This window comes from Mytilus californianus, unplaced genomic scaffold (genome assembly GCF_021869535.1).
Source record: "Mytilus californianus isolate M0D057914Y unplaced genomic scaffold, xbMytCali1.0.p SCAF_12, whole genome shotgun sequence".
In the NCBI taxonomy this organism is placed as follows: Eukaryota; Metazoa; Mollusca; class Bivalvia; order Mytilida; family Mytilidae; genus Mytilus; species Mytilus californianus.
Window position 1 is genome coordinate 42,967,985 of NW_026262604.1, and position 22,207 is coordinate 42,990,191.

Here is a 22,207-nt window from a genome sequence, read left to right on the forward strand (position 1 = left end):
CCCCAAAATTACTAGTGTAAAACAATTAAAACAGGAAAACCAACCGTCTATTCTATATACAAAATCGAGAAATGAGAAACACCTATGAATCACACCAACAAAATACAACTATTAAGCAACAGGTTCCTGACGTACGACAGGAGCAGAAAAACTCAGCGGGTTTAAACGTTAAACAGACGCCAACCTTCACCCGAACCTGAGACAGTAGTGTAACGTTACAACATAAAAAAGATTTTAATTTTTTTCCCATTATCTGTCTACTCATAAAGAAAACAAGGAAGTATTAAAGATCTGTCAACAGCATCAAGTTTTGAACGAAGGTCATATAAATGACTAAAACTAATTAACAAATTGAATATCCGGTGATGAAATATGAACGAATGAGTGACAATGTGTAATACAAATTTTAAAAACCCAATAACACGCTCTATTTTACTGATTGTAATTTTTATTACGATGTTTTAAAGAGTATAACTGAATTGTTTCCTTGTTGAAAGTACTTATAATGAGGAAATTGTATTATGAAAAAAATAAAATCTACATATTGGTGTCAATAAGTTCAAATTCGATGAGGAAGATTTAAATTTAAACTACAAATGCAGAAAAAAGATCGTAAAGATTCAAACGCCGTTATTTATAAGGTTAATTCGTCGTATCTTTACACCAGGTGCTTCTCTTAATATGCAATAAATTGACCAGTTTGGAACCGTAATCAACTACTTATATTGAACAAGGTATGCAGTCTTTGAATGAATTTCTAGTTCTGCGTTCTTTTATTTTCTCACTAAATTTCAAATAGTAGTTTCTAATTTTAATTACTGCAGTGTTAGTCGTCCAAATGATTATTTTAAGAGACCAATTTTCAGAAGGCATTCGTATGAGAAATAGAATTCAAGAAGTTCTAACAGGGATCGAAATAAATAAACTGTAACATTAGGCTGATTTCTCCCTAGCAATACAAAAAGGAGTTTGACCATTATTTGAAACATAAAATTGAAACAATTCTGCCAAATAGGTAAAACAAAAATACCATACTTCACAAAGTAAAATAAAAAGTCTATAAACACTACAAAAAATCAAACGTTATCTACCAACGGAATGCGTTCATTACAACTGTCATTTCCTGACTCGTTACAGAGCAACACAAACAGACATGATAGCCTAATATGACAACAATTTGGACCCAGAGGCCAAAACTGTGTCAACGTGTAACACAGACATACAATACAATACAACTGACTTAATCATTAAAAAAATCATTCAAATAAATCCAACAAGGACGCCAACAAAAAGGTTTGTGTAGTTGATAGTTTATGGAGAAAGACGCCGAATAAAATGTTTTTGTAGTAGATGGTACAAACTGTATTATGTAAACTTTCTCGATAAAGTAAGTTTTTAGTCAAATAAAAATATAAGGGTACAAAGAATGAAAACAACACTTTAAAAGCCTATTGCGTCCGCATATCACCACAGGGCCCACCTGTAATAGAAACACTTTAATTACATAACCTGATAGTGGGATGTAAACATAACTAATCTCGTCAAAAGTCGTATGACCAAAAGAAACATAATAGCATGAAGACAAATTTCAAAGGAACACTGTTAAGTACACAAACAAATACACAACTTCAGAACTTAGAATCTATAACTTTAGACCATCTTAACACAGCAGATTTTTTATTCAGGATTATTTAAGTACTATCTGGTTAGAACTTATTTAATATTTTTTGATATTTATGCTATGTTATCTATTATCACAGTATTTAGTTTTTGTACAATTACTCGATGACAAAATATGTTAGGAAGTGTTGTGTATTGTATTATATCGTTCTATCTTGTTATATTATAAGTTGCTATGAATGGCAAACTGACCCATTTTATCTACTAGCTTATGTCTGCCTAATTTGGCAAGTTATTGGTTGTGTTTTTCATTAATCAAATTTCCCTTTTTGAGAAATATTCCTAAATGCAATGAGATAAAATAAAATTATTACATGTAAAGACTTTTTTAAGTCTGTTTTGGTTATGTTGTGCTCTGATTTTTTTCATATATAAGCGTCTAAATCTTTTAATCTTACGAACTAACATTTATTATTCGGTCTCGCTTTATTACAGGTTATTCTTGAAATGAGAATATACATCCTATTTGTGATTACGTTTGGATTCCTATATATAACCAAAAGTCATGTAGTGCAGAAGGAATGCCACAAGAATTGTAAATGCACAATTATGCCGTCAAAGAAACGTCAAGCTATCTGTACTGGACGAGATTTGCATTATATTCCACAATTTCCAGATGCTATAACTTCTGTAATAATGAGCGGAACAAATTTGACGCATATCGGTGAAAATGGATTCCAGAATTTGACTGCCATTAGATTGAAAGACTTAAAATTAAATAACAATCTAATTTCATTCATTCATGAATATGCGTTTGTAAATTTAACATTTCTGGATAGTTTGCGTATTTTTCAAGAACCAAATTTAGATGTTAATGTTATAAAGGTATCCGTTGGGAAAATGAAAACAAGAAATCTTCGATCTTTATATTTTCAAAATAATAACTGGCGTTTCCTTCCAGCCGACATGTTTTCAAGTTTTTCATACAGTCAAATACGAAATGTTCGAATTGGAGGTAACAGTTTTTCCAAACTACAGTTTACGACATTTTCACCATTAAAAAAATTGGGAAAGCTGTTTTTGAATAAAAATGAGATTGAACATATTGATTTAAAAGGCATTCCGAAGGATCTAATAGACTTTCGTTTGAATGAAAATCTTCTCCCAAAGGTTCCGGAATGGTGTAGGAAGGATAGACGTGATGTCAGTTTGGTAAGAAAATTGGAAGTTTTAGATTTAAGCGATAATAATATTGGGGATATAAGAATAAAAGCTTTTCTATGTTTGCCAAATTTGAAGAAGCTTTTACTAAATAGAATACCAATGAGGAGAATTCGGTCAAATATATTCGTAACCCTTCCAGTTTTGTATTCTGTACAACTCTCGAAAATAGGGTTTCCTTTGCAAAAAATAGACGATTATGCGTTCAATAGTTCATCTCTTTCACATCTGTATATGGATGTTGCAAATTTCCATTTTGATCGCGAGGAATTTAATCCACAGACTCTTTTTTCCTTGTCACCAAATCTAAGTTTTCTAAACTTAGACCATAATTTTTTCCCTAAAAACGAAACAAAGATGCAACAAATATTTTCACCTTTAGTAAGGCTGAAACATTTAATAATATCCTCAGTCAGTCTTTTTATTCTTCCAAAAAATGTCTTTCCATACTTAAAATCACTCGAGTCATTAACCCTAAGCTCAAACAGATTGTCAGATTGGAATGATGGAAGCGAAATATTTTGGAATATGACGACTCTTAGAAACCTCAACATGAATGATAATTTCATCAAAATTATAAATAAAAAGACTTTCCCTGCAGGCGTACTCAGATCGTTAAAAGTTCTGGATTTGAGCTATAATTCGTTTGTATGCACTTGTGATCAGCTATGGTTTACAGAATGGATTAAAACAACCAAAGTAAAGCTTCTTAGCTATCCATCGCTCTACAAATGTAGGGCACCACCCGCGCTTGATGGAACCTTATTTCAAAAGTATGTTAACTCGTCTAAGGAGTGTCCCCCATGGAATCCTATTTATACCACGGTGATTATTTTGTTTTTGTCTGCTACGGTATTAGTTGTGATATTTGCGATAATAATGAAGTGTCAAACAAACATTAGAAACTATTTATACCTGTGGAGAATCAATTACAACAGAAGGAAAGGTTATCTCCCCTTGCAGGATGCAGATGATTTCGAATATCATGCATTTGTTGTATATTGTGATGCAGATCGCCATTGGGTTCACCAAAAATTTCTAAAAAAACTTGAACAAGACGAAGGAATGAAACTTTGCATTCATCATAGAGATTTTGAAATTGGGGAATCAATTACTGCAAATATCAATAATTATCTAGAGAAATCATGGAAAGTTGTTGTTATTTTATCAAATGATTTTGCGAAGAGTGAATGGTGTCAATGGGAAGTTGATGTCGTTCAAGAGAGAAGACGAAGGCATGGAAGGGATGTATTTTTATTGATTATGCTTAAAAATATTGACTCTAAACATATGACGAATCAACTCAGAGCCCTTCTTGACAGTGCATCAAGTCTGAAATATCCAGTGGGCGTAGGCGAGGAACTGTTCTGGACGGCAGCAGTAGAAACACTAAGAAAGCCTTTGGGGCATCCACCGACAGCACTGTTATGATTACTGTCACAAATCTAAATATGAAATTTTAGAACACTTTCATTTCTTAATGTGAGCATTTTGAAGTATTTACTGTGATGGTTATTTGATTAACGATTAAATTCAAATGCATTGTGAATTTGTGTCACTGGTAATACAGATTTCTTCATGAAATAATTTTCATTGAATTGTTAAATAAAAAACATGTATAATTACAAATATATATGCTTTTAAACCATGTTTCTTGGACAAAATGAAACAAGCTTTATTATTTCCCTACGGTAACCGATTGTTGCTAACTTATTTGTCAATTTGTCTCTGGTGGACAGTTGTCTCATTTGCAATCCTACAATATCCTTTTTAAAATATTTATAAAAACATTCAAAGAATATTCTATTACTAGTCTCAAGTCCCTTAAGCTACATGTTGAAGCTCAATAATGTAAAGTTGATCTTTGATGATTCATCAGGTGATAATGTACATCTAATTTTTGTTTTCCTATTGCAGCTACCAGCTTACCGTTTATTTTCCGGTCCCCGCAGCACAATTTATTTCATTTGAATTTATTTAAACAATTTCAATCCTTTCATCCCGGTCGTTATACAGTACACAGCCTACATATTGCATTAATTATTCATTTGTTTTCGTCTTTAATATGCATATAATATTTGCCGTCGGAAGTTATGCATGCCAAAATCAATCAAATTATGTCAAAGAGACAACAACCCGACAAAAGAGCGGAAAACAGCACAAGGCCACCGATGGATCTTCAATACAGCGAGAAAATCCCACACACGGAGACGTGCTTCAGCTGGCCCCTAAACACACTAGAGGCGCTCAAGAGCCTGTGTTGCTCACCTTGGTCTATGGGAATATCAAACAAAGCTCACTCTCTAACATTGTAGACGAGAATAGACCATGACAAAAATCTCTATTTTGTTGATCTTGTATTACTGATCATTTAGTCTGTTTAGTTTCTTTGGGTTATTAATAGATCTTGCCTTGCTGATCACTTAAGAGTGTTGATTTATCTATCATAATGAGGCATAACAGAAAAAAAATGTTTCTCTTTAAATAACATAGTTTCCATAGTTTCCATGATAAAAGGCAAAAAATCGTAAAATTTGTCATTTATGGGCAATTACTCTTATAAGAACTTGTCTTACAGTTTTGACGTATATTTGGACAATTGGTAGAGCTCATTATTATTATTTTGAACAAATTTTTACTTTCAGATTTTCTCTATTTATAACGGTTCAAAAAATAATAGACAAAACTTGCTTTTTACCCCTATGTTCTACTTTTAACGATGTCAGCCCTGTTGCAATTGGTTGGTAGGGTCTGACAGATTTTTTAACTAGATAACTTAATGATGATTGTGGCCAAGTTTGGTTAAATTTGTCTCAGTAGTTTCAGAGGAGAAGATTTTTGTAAAAGATTACAAAAATTTACCAAAAATTGTCAAAAATCGACTATGACGGACAATAACTTCTTAAGGGGTAATTGACCATTTTGGTCATTTTTTACTTTTTTGTAGATCTTACTTTGCTGAACAATTTTGCTATTTACAGTTTATAAAATTGAGAATGGAAATGGGGAATATGTCAAAGAGACAACAACCCGACCAAAGAGCAGACAACAGCAGAAAGCCACCAATGGGTCTTCAACGCAGCGAGAAAATCCCGCTCCGGAGGTGGTCCTCAGCTATTATATCCCTATATATTAAAATATTCAAGATAATAACCAAAAACTGTAAAATTTCTTTAAAATTACCAATTCTGAGACAGCAACCCATCAACCGGTTGTCTGATGCGTATGAAATTTTCAGGGCAGATAGGTCTTGACCTTATGAACATATTCATCTCTGGTCAGATTTGCTTTATTTATAACAATATTTCTCTGGAAACTCTTATATTGATATAACGAAATTGGCATCGACCGTTTTAATATAACAGAAGAATAATTCCCTTTTTTCCAAGTATGAATAATTATCATTTCTAAAATGAAAGCCGCTTTCAAACAATTAGGGTTAGAGACAAAATCAATAATAAATCTGAATGTATACAGTAAACCATATGAGTCTCAGGATACATTAAATAGTTAATTTGTATACTTACATGAGATTGCTGTCTCATATATCTGGATGACTGACCGTTAAAAAAGGCGGAAGATATCAATGTAATATTTAAGACTCAAACCGAAGGTAAACTGACAATGCCATCGCTCCCCCCCTCCCCCACCCCCTAAAAAAGAAACAACAAGAAAAACGACGAAAAAACGAAAAAGTCAACAATACACTGCATAAAAACTACAGACTGACCAACATGAGATATACCAAAAACCAGTGGCGAACTCAGGAGCTCGGGTAGATAAGCAGTTTCTGATCACACGTGGCACCAGTCGTGTTGATGGTGTAAGTACAACACATGATTCGTCCTTAAGTTGTAAGTTGTACACATGAATATTTAACAACAACGGATTTGTCGTATTAGGGAATTATATGCATAAAAAGAATATGGAATTTTAATTTCTCGACCGACAGATTACATATACATATATAAGCCTCAAATCTAATTGTTCGTTTGAAAGACATTTTCTTACATTCATAACTTAGGAGCTTAACCTATGAGATGAGTGTGTACCTATGATTATTTCCGGTGAATATTTGTCTTATCAATAATTGTACCTTTTTTAAAAAATATTTTGTATTGCATGGTATGGTGCTCGTTCTATGTCGACCATTTACGACGTGTCTCCGTGTTTGTTGTATGTACCCTTCTATTTTATAATTGTTGGAGTATTTGTTGCCTATAATAGAACAGAATATTCATTTGTGTCTTTGTTTAATTGTTGATTATTTGGTACACAATAGAAACACATTTCATATTGTTTTATTCCTTAAAATCAACATGTCTTTTTTCATATTCGTTCATACATCCTAAATTTTATTACTCTTTCTCGTTATTGTTTAAATCGTTAATAATACATACCTTGTAAATTCGTCCAAATAAAAAATCAGTTCGACATCCAATATCTTACAATTATTTTTCTATAATTTTCTCAATAAAAAGACAACCCAAAATATCCTGCAGTGATGTAATTGAGTTACGTTGATTGATATCAAGGAGTCTACTTTAATTGTGTTTACAATTTCCTCCTTTTAGAAACAGAAAACAAAAACATAACAAAAATTAAAAACATTAAAATCATTGTGTCGACCTTTTCTACTGTTAAATAGCGAGTACAAATACATATTACAATTTCTGACATTAAAATGTATCCAGCAAATAAAAAAATCCGGCATGATTATTTTGATTCATCATTTTCATATTCCTTCGTAGTATTCGTGACATAGATGATCCCACTTAATCTTTTTAGGTTCATCATCCCAAATTAATGAATAACTTTTACTATCTATTTGACGTACCATCTGGACATGGATTGACAGGAACGGTTGATACAATTTTGATATTATTTAAGATTTCATAATTGTATAATTGTTACTTTATCAAATTGGGTAAGTGACTGTTTTCACCATTTGTGTTATACGTTTTTCTATTTCTTAAATTCAAGAAACACAACTAAGGCTTAAGTGTCAATAGTTTAATAGTCTGTCTAAATCAACACAAAACATGTGTCCAATAGTTGCAAGGTACTGGAACCCAATGTCAGTTTACACTTTACACACATTTTGTCTTGACTATGTCTATAATACCTATCCATTTCACGTTTGTTTTGTCTAAGTTTGTTTCAATCTATGAACACATTTAGGTATTGTAATTTGTTTTATTTTACTTTTCTTTCATTGTCACATTATCTCATAATGTACTGATAAATATTCTATTAATCTTATGTTATAATTCTCTTTCAATTATACATGTTTTGTGTTATTAAAAGAATGTTATAGAACAATCATTACTGATTTCGTCTCCTCATTTACACAATATATTAGAGTGCCTTTAACAATTCACTATGATTACTGTATTTAATAATGATAAAATGTAAATGATGACGCAAAGAAAAATATAAATATAAAATGTTAATCATCTTCAATATTTGAATCCATACGTATTAATTATTGAAATGCATTATATAACCGCTTTGTTTATTTCAAAATTCAATCGAGCCTTCAGCAAACTTAAAAGTGTTTAAAATAACTACAACGAGTCTTATCTCTGAAATCAAAGAGAGACGAGGGATACCAAAGGGAAAATTGATGTTTTAGGGACGGAGAAATGTTTAACTTATGTTTGACCCCGGAAACCTATGATAAATTAGTGCAAACATTTTAATGAAACTGAAGCTATCATGTTTAAAAGCAAGTTCTCTTGAATTAATAAGGCAAATAGATTAATTGCAATTATCACATAGATAAAAATGTAAATGCTGTTCAGTATTGGTTTTAAAACTTTGAAACTTATTTAATTTAAAAAGATTTTTATGTTGTTTTAGACATGCAAATATATCTTATCGCTTCGATATGTAGCTTCCTATTACAAAATGCATAGTCGGCTGATGGAAATTATCAGACGAGAAAAGAATACTTTATTGAGTTAAAAAGAATAAAAAAAAATAGATCAGTGAATCTCACAGCCGTAGAGAGAATGTCTGAAAGTCAATGTGCAACATTTTGTGTGGCATTCAGTGACAGATATTGCGGGATTACTTTTATAAATGCTACTCAAGAGTGTAAACTTAATCAGTCCGGATGCTGTCATACGGATTTTGACTATGTATCTGGTTCAAACCTTCTACATACCAGTCGTAAATATAGCGGTAAATCTAACCTTATTTACTTATCCGTAAAGGCAATGAGAAAATTTTCATAATGGAAGAGGTCTTGGATCCACTGATACATTTCCATTTATGTATGTGCCAACTTTGGAAAAACCTTTTCTCATCACCTTTTTTAGCCCGTAGTGGGGCTAGATTTTGCGCAATGTTCAGGGCTTTTTTCCTTGTCTTTGAGTTTGTTTTCATGTGTTTAATTGTTTTGTGTCATGAATTTATGCACAATTTCTTTTCTTTTCTATTCTTAAAATTCACAAGATGAATAATTATTTGGTAGAAATTGAATATGAAAAGTTTTTCTAATATAATTAAACTATGTTTCAAATATTAAACATAAGTCCATAAATCTGCAACATAACATGTATAATTGTGTGCATTATACTAATGTAGAAGACAATTTTGATACAGTATTGCTCTAGGGTAAAAATTGTTTTGTGTAAAAATTTGCATGGACGGACGATAATCACCTAACAAATAAATGTGTATCTGGAAGTCTATCTCGAACATTTTGTTGATAAATACTCAAAATTTGTTTAAAAAAACTTGCACTTTTGATCATGATCAATAATGAATTATATATCAATTTGTCACGACATAATGTGGCAACCTTTAAGTAAAAATACAAAAGCTGGTGCAATCTGTATAAAGATCGGAAGACTTTTGTTTTTAAAATTACCGTAACAAACCTGACAATACACTGAAAGAGAAAACGCTTTACTTTGTTAGAGGCTGTTTTTATGTAATATTTGTTTTAAGTACATAGGAATTTTGTCAGTTTCTTTGAGAATCTTTTGGAAGTTTCGTTCTTTTTCTTTAATACGTATGATTACATTTGTTTAATACGCAAGGACTTTCAATGATAGGTTTGAAATACTATTGACAAGAAAAAATGTCTGATGTCTAATTTGTATGCAGTTCTTTCTTTTTTCTAGCGTTCAACGTCGGCGCAAGGACTACGAGAGTTTCTGTTGATTTTGGCCATATCTCATTTAAGGTGTGGAATGTATGTTGACATCTAGATGTCGATTGATTGTTTTCTTTGTTTAATTTCCACCTATTTTGAGGAATGGTATTTTTTCCTATTTCAGGCTATAATACGATATTGACTGTAACTAATGGTGGATATTTTGGTATTTTGGCAAATGAAGAATTTTGTAGAAAAGGTCATTATGCTGTAGGTTACAGAATGAAAGTATGTATACTTATATGATAATCGTTAAATCTTTATCTCTAAAACGTTTAAGTTAAGACTACAATCAGATACCCACGTGATGACTATCTTTACTTTATACTAAAAATCATAACAAAATTTAACTTCAAAATAAAATAACTATTTGGTTAACTATATGACCGGTAAATGTAAGCCAAATTAACATCAAATCGTCTAAAAAAAGTGAAAAAAACAAAAATACCAAACCCCAAGGAAAATCAAAACGGAAAGGCTCTTATCAAATGGCAAAATCAAAAGCTGAAGCACATCAACCGAATGGAAAAAAATGACATATTCCTGACTTGGTTCTTGTATTTTCTTATGCAGAAAATGGTGGATTAAATTTGGTTTTTAGCTAGTTAATTATCTCTAATATTTTGACAACAATGTGTGAGCAAAACAAACAGACATAATATAATTTAGTCTTAGATGCATGATTTTTTTATTAGTTTTTATTGGTTTTGAAGTAACTGTAAGTAACTGCGAGTACTCTCAAATCTTTACTTAGTGTCTTTTTGTTGTTGGGGTGTACAAGTATCCGGCTACGTCCACTCTGTGTTTTTGATAGATGTATTTATATTTGTATCCATCTGATGAGTTAAGCCTTTTTCAACTGCATTTTATAGTTTGTTCTTATGCTGTACTGTTATTCTACTGTCCCTGGTCAGGGGGAGAGTTAGTGGCCCGCTAACATGTTTAAACCCGCCACATTCTGTATGTGCCTGTCCCAAGTCAGGAGCTTGTATTTCAGTGGTTGTCGTTTGTTGTTGCTGTGTTATATATTTGTTTTTTGTTCATTATTTGTACATAAATTAGGCCGTTAGTTTTCTCGTTTGAATTGCTTTACATTTGTCATTTCGGGGTCTTGTATAGCTGACTGTGCGGTATGGCTTTTCTCATTGTTGAAGGCCGTACGGTGACCCATTGTTGTTAATTTCTGTATCATTTAGTCTCTTGTGAAGAGTTGTCTCATTGGTAATCATACCACATCTTCTTGTTTGTATAATAGGTTAACATATCATATTTCAGAATATACTTGTTAAAAAATTGTTTGATGAACGATATGTGCAAAAATATTTCTCATCGGGGATCATAAGTATTCGAACCAATTAAATGGCAATCTAAAATTATAAAAATCTGAAGTAAAAAAAACTCAAAATATCACCAAAGACAGCAAGCAAATTAATCAATAGAGAAGTATCAATATCTTATTGGTACCTTTCAAGTATAAAACCACGTGCCTAATATTACACTCGGGGATTTGTATGAATAAAAGAGGTTGTTTGGTATACAAAGTTCAGACAGAAAACTAAAAGCACAACCAAGAGATTACTACAACAATAACAAAGCATCTTTAACTCATCTTAAGTTCACAATACACCAAGTTCAGTCCACCAGCAGGGGAAAGAAGAAATATTACAAGTGACAAAATATAACAACCTAATCACAAGGTTCCCAAACATGAATGAATATCAGTACATCAAATCAGAAGATCATACAATAGATGTTTGTAATTAATCGTTTAAGGATGTACTTAGGTCAGGTTTGTGAATTTTTGTCAGCTGTTCGGACCCCTTGGGTTTTCTCCTGCGATACAGGGTAAAATGTTTTGCCACATAACACCCATTGTTCTTTTCAATAAAGAATTCAATAGCTCATTAAAGGTCATTTACCAAAATTTAAGCAGATTCCAGATTTCTTTTCTTTCGACTTGAGACCAAATAATACCAATGCAAATATAAGATAAAAGTCCGAAGCAGCCTTTTCCCATTATTTAAAAAAAATAAATATCTCGAAAATGAGCTCAATAGCCTATCAATATTTTCAGCTTATTTTGTTCCTTAACACATGCTCTTCTGACTTATAGTATCAATTTTAAATTCTAGATTTGTTTAATTTAACCTAAGTACATTCGTAATGTATGCATTTCACTGACAGATCGAAGGACCACATCTATCAGTTAGAACAGAACTGAATGCCATAGAAATTATCTGTGGAAGTAAAGGGAGTGATCGTTGTAATGACAGGGCAAATTCTGGTCAGCAGGTATGGGGAAATTGGACAGGGGAAGCACTTAATCCAGCAAAATCATTTCTTACCGCATTTTCTATACAAGTAGATCAATACAATGTAAGTTGCTTAGATCTAAAGATGTAACAAATATTTTTTCGCCTTAAGCTATTAGAAATCTTAACGGATTTTATTATGAATGATATACTTAAAATATTTACAAAACAACCCACCTGTTTTTATTTTCTCGTTCAAACCTCCTATGCAAGTTTAATTAAAGTCCATGACAAAACGTCTGCATTGACATACTTTTTGAAAAGACAATTTGAAGTAGCAAATATACATTAAACTTAAATTTGGAAATTTTAAGCTAGGTGATGATTTGTTAATGTAATTATTTTTGTCTTTGTACCTGCATATCTATATAATTATGTTTCTGTTTCTGATTTTCAGAACTGATAAAGGGGAACAATATTTCGTATTTTCTATTCAAAAAGAATCTTTTATATGGTCACTTAAACCAACTAGCAATTTCGATTTATAATTATTACATTGTGTCTGTCTTTCATGCAATAAAGAATCGAAGTGAAATCGAATATGCGTATAATTACCTGTGTTTGATTTTGAATTGTTACATTTTTTTTCTGTTAAACAAAAAATCTGAGAATTGTAATTTCAAAGGTAGCTACTGGTCTTTGCTTTAAATTGCGGGTTTATTCTTTAACATTATATATATTATCATAAATGAGTTTTAAATTATGAAAATTACGTTCCTTTGTACTAAAACTAATGGCACAACTGCTTTCATCAAAATTGACCTTAGATGATTCTGCTGTTCTGTATAGACTTTTTGAGGTTTTCATTTCACCTAAATTAATTCATTATAGATACCAGGATTAACACGTCTACAACAAACTCACCAGTGACGCTCGACCCAAAAAAGTAAAAAAAAGGCGAAATTAAGTACGAAGCTGAAATGAATTGAGAATAAAAAAAATCGAAAGGTTATGCCAAATACAACTACTTAAAGGTAATTTACTCATGGGATAGAAAATCATTAGTATTTTTGAAAAATTCGAATTATTTATATTTCACCACATTGAAAAAATCAAAATCATAAACTAAACTGCTGTAAATAAATATATTTTCAAAACAACTTTATTTCAGTAATATTAGATAAAATCATCTTTCATGTCTCTGGCTTTGCCGTCCTCTTCCTTTTTCATATGAGTCAGAGTTTCTTCAGACACTTGTCAACACACCAAAGATCAAAGACACCAGGTCATTTAATTTGACATTTACTGTCAAATGGTCAAATAAATCCGTCAGATAAGTCAAATAAACTTTATTTTATCGATCACCAATCATTCAAGGACTAGTTAAATTTGCGTCGTTGGTCAATCACCGATCAGTAAACTTTCCGTCAAACAGTTACGCGAAGCTTGCAAGTACTGTATCTAAACATCCCACTTGTATGACACTTGTTTATAGTTCCGTTTTATTGACAAAATTGGGTGAGCAACCCAAACATACATTATAGGTATATGTGACCTTATAAAAATAAGGAGATGAGTATGATTGCCAATGAGAAAACTATTAAAGTTCAAATAAAGTGGATGTAAGCAATTATAGGCAACCGTACAGCCTTCGACATGGAGAAAACCACTACCGTATTGTCGGCTATAAAAGCCTGACATGAAAAATATGAAACAATTCAAGTAAGAAAGCTAATGGCCTAATTGATAAAAAAAAAAAAAATTAACGAAAAACAAATATGACACACATGAACCAACGACACCCACAGAACAACAGGCTTTTGACTTGGGACAGACACATAAAGAATGTGGCGGGGTTTAACATGTTTGTGAGCGCTCAACCCTCCACTAACCTGGCACAGCCCTATATTTTAACCTTTGAAAAAAAATAGAAGTGCATATGAGCTTTCCATTGTAGGACATAATTTTTACGAAACTTTCTGGTAAAAGTGGTACAGTTTTATCTGCAAAAGGAGTTCCTATTGGAAACTGCAATTTCTATATTTATAGAATTGCAACATATATTGGTTGAAAAAAGAGAAAATGTAGAATTTCACCAAAACTGGTTTATCTTCAGAGTCTTAATGAAATTAACTCAACTATAAAATTTTATAAATATTTCATGAAAATTGAGAAAATCCTGGACCTTTACTATGATGACTCAGCATAAATTCACCGTTTACAATTTGCATAGTTTACATAAAGCTCTGTATGCAAAGTAAATTAATTATATATACACATTTGTAATTTTAATTGTTAAACAGTGCTTATATTTACTCTTCGCAGTCATTAAAACTCATAGATCATTGATAAATATTATTGTTGGGATGTGTTTGTCCTGTCGAAAACCCAAAAGTAAGCCGTAACACCTGAATGTGCATTCTTGGGACGGCGGAATAAAAAAATTCAAGCAAGAGATACAAAAAATACCTCAATAAACTAACAATCGTGTTTTCTATCCTAAAAATGTACTAAATATTCCATATTCACAGAAACAGCAGAATTATTTTGCAAATTTGAGGCCCCACGGGCAAAAATCAGAAAAAAAATACCTAGCCCCCGGGTCATAAAACAGATAAAGGCTATGATTTTATTATAAAGGTCTGTTGTATAAAAAAAACCCAATAAATGTGCTTTGAATTAATGTTAAAAACAGATTCCATCACTCAGTTCTATAAAACTTTTAGTGAATTCATATATCAGAGTGGTTAATTCATACATACAATTTTTGCAAATATAGCTTTGTTTAAACACTTCTTGTCAAATATTAGCCAACTGATGTTAGGTATATAGTAAGAGATAATATTATCGTGACTAGATTTCTGAACTGACTATTTGAGGCAAAAATTTGGAACTTTTATAGAAAACTAGGCATACAGTAAGATGTGGACTGGAGACAGAGGCAGGATTGGAAACTGAGTACTTTATATAATCTTGAATGTTGTAATGATTTACATCTAAAATTTACATTTATAGTATTCTGAATTGTTTTCAGTTTGTTATCAGAATAGTTTCATACAGGTTCTAGGCATTTGATGTCAGAAAACATACACAAAGGGTTAGCTGACATTAATTAAAGTCTTGCTTTCCAATTCTTAAAAAAAATGAAACAGGGTAGGGGGTATAAAATGTACTGTAAAAGAAGAGTTAGAGCATATGTAGTGATTTCTTATAGGCTATGATTCTGTAATAAATAACTATTGTTGTGAGAAAAGTGTTTTTAAAGATTTTTCTATTTAAAAATATGTTAGCAGGTTAGTATAGATTGCACTTTGTAAATACAGCTGTTTCACAAACCACGCCTCTTTTGGGGAGATATATACTATATTGGAAATTGCATTGTCTATACTTACAGAATTTCAACCTTTAGTGAGAAAATTGTATTAAGGATGTACTTAGGTGAAATTAATAAAAAATCAAGACTTTAAAATTGATACTATAAGTCGGAATAGCATTAGTTAAGGAACAAAATAATCTAAAAATATTGATAGGGTATGGAGTTCCTTTTCGAGATATTTGGTTTTTAAAAATGGTGGGTAAAAGGCTGACTCAGACTTTTACCTTATATTTGCATTAGTCTTGTTTTGGTCTCACACCTAAAGGAAAGAAATCTAGAATCTGCCTAAATTTTGGTTAATTACCCTGTATCGTAAGGAAAAAACCAAGGAGTCCGAACATCTAACATATATTTCTAAACCTCAAGTACATCCTTAAGATAGAAAAAGATAAATATCCATATCAAGAAGGAAGAGCTATACAAAGAATTCAGTAAAAAGATTGTGAAGTTTCAACCGCCATTATTAATTAAATTATTCGTCATATCTTCTCATCAAGTAGCTCTCTAAACATGCAATTAGTCATATTATAAATTAGGTTTTCCGAACAGATTCCAATAGTAATTTACTACTTATATTGAAAAAGGTATGTTATCTTTGAATTATTTTCTTGTTCTGTGTACGTTTTTTTTTCTTTAAATTTCAAAAAGTAGTATCTTATTTTAATTGCTGCGGAGCAAGTCGTCTGAATGATTATTTTCAGAGACTAATTTTTAAAAGTTATTCGCAAGAAAAATGTTCTATTAATGTGTTTTCTCCCAAAACATGCAAAATGGAGTTTTACAATAATTTGCAACATATGTAAAAGAAAAACTTCTAACGTCTAATGAAATTTGATCAGCAGCCCAAACAGATATTGAAGGTTAATGTGACAACAATTGGGATTCAGAAGCCAAAACTGTGTAAACATCTTTCACAGACTTATAACACAACTGACTTGAAAATTCAAACAAACATACAATAAATCTAACAAGGACGACAATAAATAGGTTTGTGTAGTTGATACATGTAGTAAACTGACAAAGACGCCGACAAAAAAGTTTTGGAAGTGCATCCTGTATCTAATATACACTTTCTTAATAAAGTACACATTAAGTAAAATATAAACACAAGGATCAACAAAATGCAAACAACACTGTTAAAATTTAATGCATCCAAATCGCACCTCATGACCCACCTTCACCAGGAACGCCTAAAAGCACAATAGCGGGATGCATACATACCGAGTCTCGTCAATAGTCATACGACTACAGAAACATAATAGCACGAACACAAATAAAGGGAAAACTGTAACTAAAGAAAGATATACACTACTTCAGAACCTAGAATCTTTAACCCAAGACCATCTAAACACAGTAGTTTTTTCAGAAAGAATTATGAAAGTACTATCTGGTTAGAACTTGTCTAACACATGTCTAATATACATTGTTATTAAGGATATGTTATCACAGTATGTAGTTTTTGTAGAATTACTCGATAAAAAATATGTGTATCTCTGCATTACTGAAAAATTATTACACCAGGGTTTTCGATATCACAAACTAGTCAAAACATTTACTGAATTTTATCATCGGTACAAGGACATCATTCGTAAATATAAATCAACATGCAGACATCTTATACGTTCGGGTATTTCACATCCAATATTTTATGGTAATATTCTTTACAAAGCACAAAAATGTCGGCATTCACCTCAAAAGCTAACCAAACATTTAAACAGACTATTCGGAAAGGATATAGGTACGATACCGTTGTCAATTCCTTAAGGATTGCATATTTTGGTATTAATATTGATTCACTCGTAGGGTCTTTGCATCGAAAATAAATACATTTATTCTAAAACCAGTTATTGGTATGATACGGGTTATGTTCTTCTCATATATTTTATGATGGTATGATACTAAACCCCTTACGGGAGGGATTGTACTTGATTTTCATATGATGAAGACATAATCGTTCAATCAGTTTAATTGAGGTCTGGAGCTGGCATGTCAGTAACTGCTAGTAGTCTTTTGTTCATTTATGTATCATTGTCATTTTGCTTAGTTTCTTTTGTTACCTATTCTGACATCGGACTCGGACGTCTTTTGAACTGAGTTTTACTGTGCGTATTGCTATGCGTTTCTTTATTCTACATTGGCTAGAAGTATAGGGGGAGGGTTGAGATCTCACAAAACATGTTTAACCCCGCCGCATTTTTCAGCCGGTCCCTAGTCAAGAGCCGCTGGCCTTTGTTAGTCTTGTATACTTTTTTAATCTTAGTTCATTTATATGTTTTGGAGTTTAGTGTGACGTCCATTTTTACTGAACTAGTACACAATTTTATTTAGGGGCAAGCTGAGGACCACCTCCGGGTGCGGAATTTTCTCGCTGCGTTGAAGATCAATTAGTGGCCTTCGGCAGTTGTCTGCTCTTTGGTCGGGTTTTTGTCTCTTCGACATATTCCTCATTTCCACACAGATGTTGTATTGACAACGTCTTAAATACTTATCCATATAACGTTTTGTCTGAGTTATTTTTCAATCTAGGAACAAATTTAAGTTTAGTGAATTGTTTTATTTTACTGCCCTTTCAATGTCAACTTATCTCATTATATATTGATAAATATTCTCTTTAACTTTTTTTTGCGCAATTACATCATTCTATTATACTTATTTTATAATTTTCTTTCACTTGTACACTTTTTATGTAATTGTAATAGGTATATGTAATTTTAAGGATGTTCTCAGGGCAATCATAAGATATTTCGTCTTCTCATTAACACAATATATCAGATTGCCTTTAATAATACACTAGATTACTGTATTTGATAATGATAAAATGTATATAATGATTCTGAAATACAGTACAATAATCTTTATTTACAAAGTCATATCAACTATAGGCATAAAACATATAAACTACACACAGTAAGTACGCATAGATAACAAAAGGTAGTGTGAAAAATATTACAACATGTTAAATCTTAAGTTTTGTGCACGAAATATACATTTACCCAAATTACATCGTTCTCTAAAATTATTCGAACTCATTGATTGTATATATTTATACATAGAAGGTTTTCTCCAATAATAAGGTTTAATAAAATACGATCTAAGATCTTGAAAAGTGGGACATTTTAAAATGAAATGTATCTAATTTTTACAAAAACTACAGAGTCTATTACTTCTTGGAGTAGCAGAGATACGTCCACATTCTATAGCTAAATCATGACTACCAAGTCTTATTTTAGTAATACATGTCTTATATATAACTGGTATTGGGTTACATAAGTAATATTGTAAACCAAAATTTTGAACCATATATCTATAACTTGAACATTTAACTAAATTACTCAGTTAGCTGTCAAAATCTTGTTTCAGACAATCAAACAGGCGCTGTTTGATTTTCAAGTAAAAAGTACGGGCGAGCTTTCTATCTAAAAATAAACCTTGATTATATCAAATATCACCTACACCTATACTAAGCAGCTCATTTTAAATAAAATACAAATAATTTGTCTTAATATTTGGACATTTTTGTAAATCATCATATAAAAAACTGTAACAGTTTTTTTCAAAATACAGTTTGTGGTACATAGCAGCTTAAACCAGTATATAAAAATGCTACATTTAAATTTCTGGTGTGCAGTAATGGCAATCTACCTAGCTCATAATACACCATGACATTACTAGTATAGCTTTTTTCTTTCATAATTCAAAATTTAAATACATATCTTTTAAATTTCTTCTACCCTGTTCTGAGAGTTTCTGCTGAAACAGATGATATTTGCCATTAAGATTTAACAATACACCAATGCAAGCTAGCTAAACTTATCTACAATTTCTATTTCCTGGTTATTATAACCGTTTTTTATTGTCATGTATTTTTCCACCCTTTATGAAAACAACAATTTTCATTTTTGCTATATTAACACTAAGTGACCATTTGGAGGTATATTCATACAAAGTATCAAGTAAAGTTTGTATACCAGATAGAATTTCTGAAAAAATAACCATATCGTCAGCGTACATTAGTAAACATGAATTTAGTTCCTTTACGTCATAAGGAATAGAGTCACTATTTATAAAAGCCATTTCACATTCGTTGACATACAGTGAAAAAAATACAGGTGATTAATTAAGGCAACAGTAGTATACCGCTATTCGAAATTCATAAATCGATTGAGAAAAAAACAAATCCCGATTACAAACTAAAACTGAGGGAAACACATCAAATATAAGAGGAGCACAACGACACAACAGAAACTCAACATTCAAATGCAACACATACATAAACGAACTATAATATAACAATGGCAATTTTCCTGATTTGGTACAGGACATTTTAAGAAAAAATGTTGGGTTGAACCTGGTTTTGTGGCTAGCCAAACCTCCCGCTTTTATTGCAATGTTAAATTAAACATTAAAATGACAAGAATTCATGACAGGACTACAATACAAATAAATAGGAGAACATACAGGACAGAGATACACACAAATAATAGCTATCAAAAGGTACCAGGCTTATAATTTAATACGCCAGACGCGCATTTCGTCTACATAAGACCCATCAGTGACGCTCAGATAAAAAAATGTTCGAAGGCCAAAAACAAGTACGAAATTGAAGAGCATTGAGGACCAAAAGTTTCAAAAAGTTGTGCCAAATACGGCTAAGATTATATGCCTGGGATAAGAAAATCCTTATTATTGATTAAAACAATAATAAAACACAGAAAAAATAAGAATAAAAAAGTTATTCATCATTAACATGATCAATATTTGAATTTATACGTATTAATTATTGAAATGCTTTATATAACTGCTTTGTTTATCTAAAAATTCAATCGGGACTTCAGCAAACTTAAAATGTGTTCAATATAACTACAACAAGCATTATCTCTGTAATCAATTGATGTTTAGGGACGTTGAACATTCTAATTTAAAATGAGATTTAGCTCCGGAGACCTATGACAAATATTAAGTGTGTGCATACATTTTAAATGAATCTGCAGCTATCGTGTTTAAAAGCAAGTTGTCTTGATTCAAAACGGGAGATACATTAATTGCAAATTTAAATGTAAATGCTGTTCAGTATTTGTTTAAAAGTTTTAAACTTATTCAATTTATATAGATGTTTTTGTTGTTTCCGACATGCAAGTATATGTTATCGGTTTGATATGTAGCTTCCTATTTCAAAGTGCGAAGTTTGCTGTTGTAAAGTATCAGACGAGAAAAGAATACTTTAGAGTAGAAAAGAATAAGAAAATTCGGTCAGTGGATCTCACAGTACTTGGGAGAATGTCTGAAAGTCAATGTGCAGTATTCTGTGTGAAATTCAGTGACAGATGCTGCGAGATTACTTATATAAATTCGACTCAAGAGTGTAAAGTCGATCAGTCCGGATGCTGTCATACGGATTTTGTCTATGTATCTGGTTCGAATCTCCTACATACCAGTCGTACATTTGGCGGTAAGTCTAACCTTCGCTTACTTATCCTTGTCTAACCTTCGCTTTCTTATCCTTGTCTAATCTTCGCTTATTTATCCTGCTCTAACCTTGTCTTACTTATCCTTGTCAAAACTTCGCTTACTTTGCCTTAAAGACAATGGGAAAAAGTTCATATTAGGGAAAGTCTAGAACTCCCTGATATATTTTCATTTATAAATGTGTTTCAGTATGGCAACTGCTTTGAAAAGGGAGCAGCCATTATTCCTATTGCCACAATCTGAAAACATTTCAAAAAAGGATTACAATATTATTACGCCATCTTTATAGATGTTTCTTGGACCCTATCAAAAATTGTAGTTTTGTATTTTGTTTCCCAAACTATCGAACTAAAAACGTCATTTACGAAACACATGTTATGACACTTGAATCGGCAGCAAATATATGCATCATTATCTTTAATACATACCTGCATGGAAATTAAATGTTTATTTGTGTTCGTAAAGAAATAGTAAATGTAAACTTAAGGAGTTTTGATATGATAGTCTATAAGACGACAACAAGTATTCACCAAATACCAAAATCAAGGATGTGAAACTACTAGTCAACTGACTGCATTCATCGATGAGCAAATATCTTACAGTAATGTAAACTATACAAAGCACCATATGACAAAATGTGAAACAATTCAACAGAGAAAGTCAGCAGTCTGATTTGCTTTCTTCTGCATAAAGAGTATGTTAAAGAAACCACATTATATTCATATTTAATATACACGATTTATAGCTTGTTCTTGACAGTGTTAATTGTATTTCTATAACATTTATGTTCATTTTCTCACTTCAAACATGTATTTAACGAGCTAGTTGTTGTAAATGTCTCATACAAACTCACGGGGTTTAAACTTGCAGGGAGGTTAAATTTTTACGCAATGTTCAAGGCTTTTTTCTTTCTTTGGGTTTGCTTTCTTGTGTGTAGTTGAATTGTGTCATGAATTCATACACGATATCTTTTCTTTTCAATCTATACAATGATAAAATTCAAAGATGAACAATTACCTGCTAGAAATTTAAGATGAAACGTCTTACTAATACACGTAAGCGATGATTCAATCATTAAACATAAATACATAAAACTGCAATATAATT

General features: G+C 31.5%; 1 protein-coding gene across 1 annotated transcript; it reads left to right on the forward strand.

The window, feature by feature from the left end:
• The first annotated feature begins 2,132 nt into the window (after positions 1-2,132).
• Positions 2,133-4,472, forward strand: LOC127721851 (toll-like receptor 3). The gene has a single exon (XM_052228656.1). The coding sequence runs from the start codon at positions 2,230-2,232 to the stop codon at positions 4,270-4,272; it is 2,043 nt and encodes a 680-aa protein (XP_052084616.1). The 5' UTR covers positions 2,133-2,229; the 3' UTR covers positions 4,273-4,472.
• The last annotated feature ends 17,735 nt before the right edge of the window (positions 4,473-22,207 follow it).

What these genes read in the sequence shown, in the direction of transcription:
- LOC127721851 (XM_052228656.1), top strand. Translation starts at nt 2,230, where the DNA reads ATGCCGTCAAAGAAACGTCAAGCTATCTGTACTGGACGAGATTTGCAT.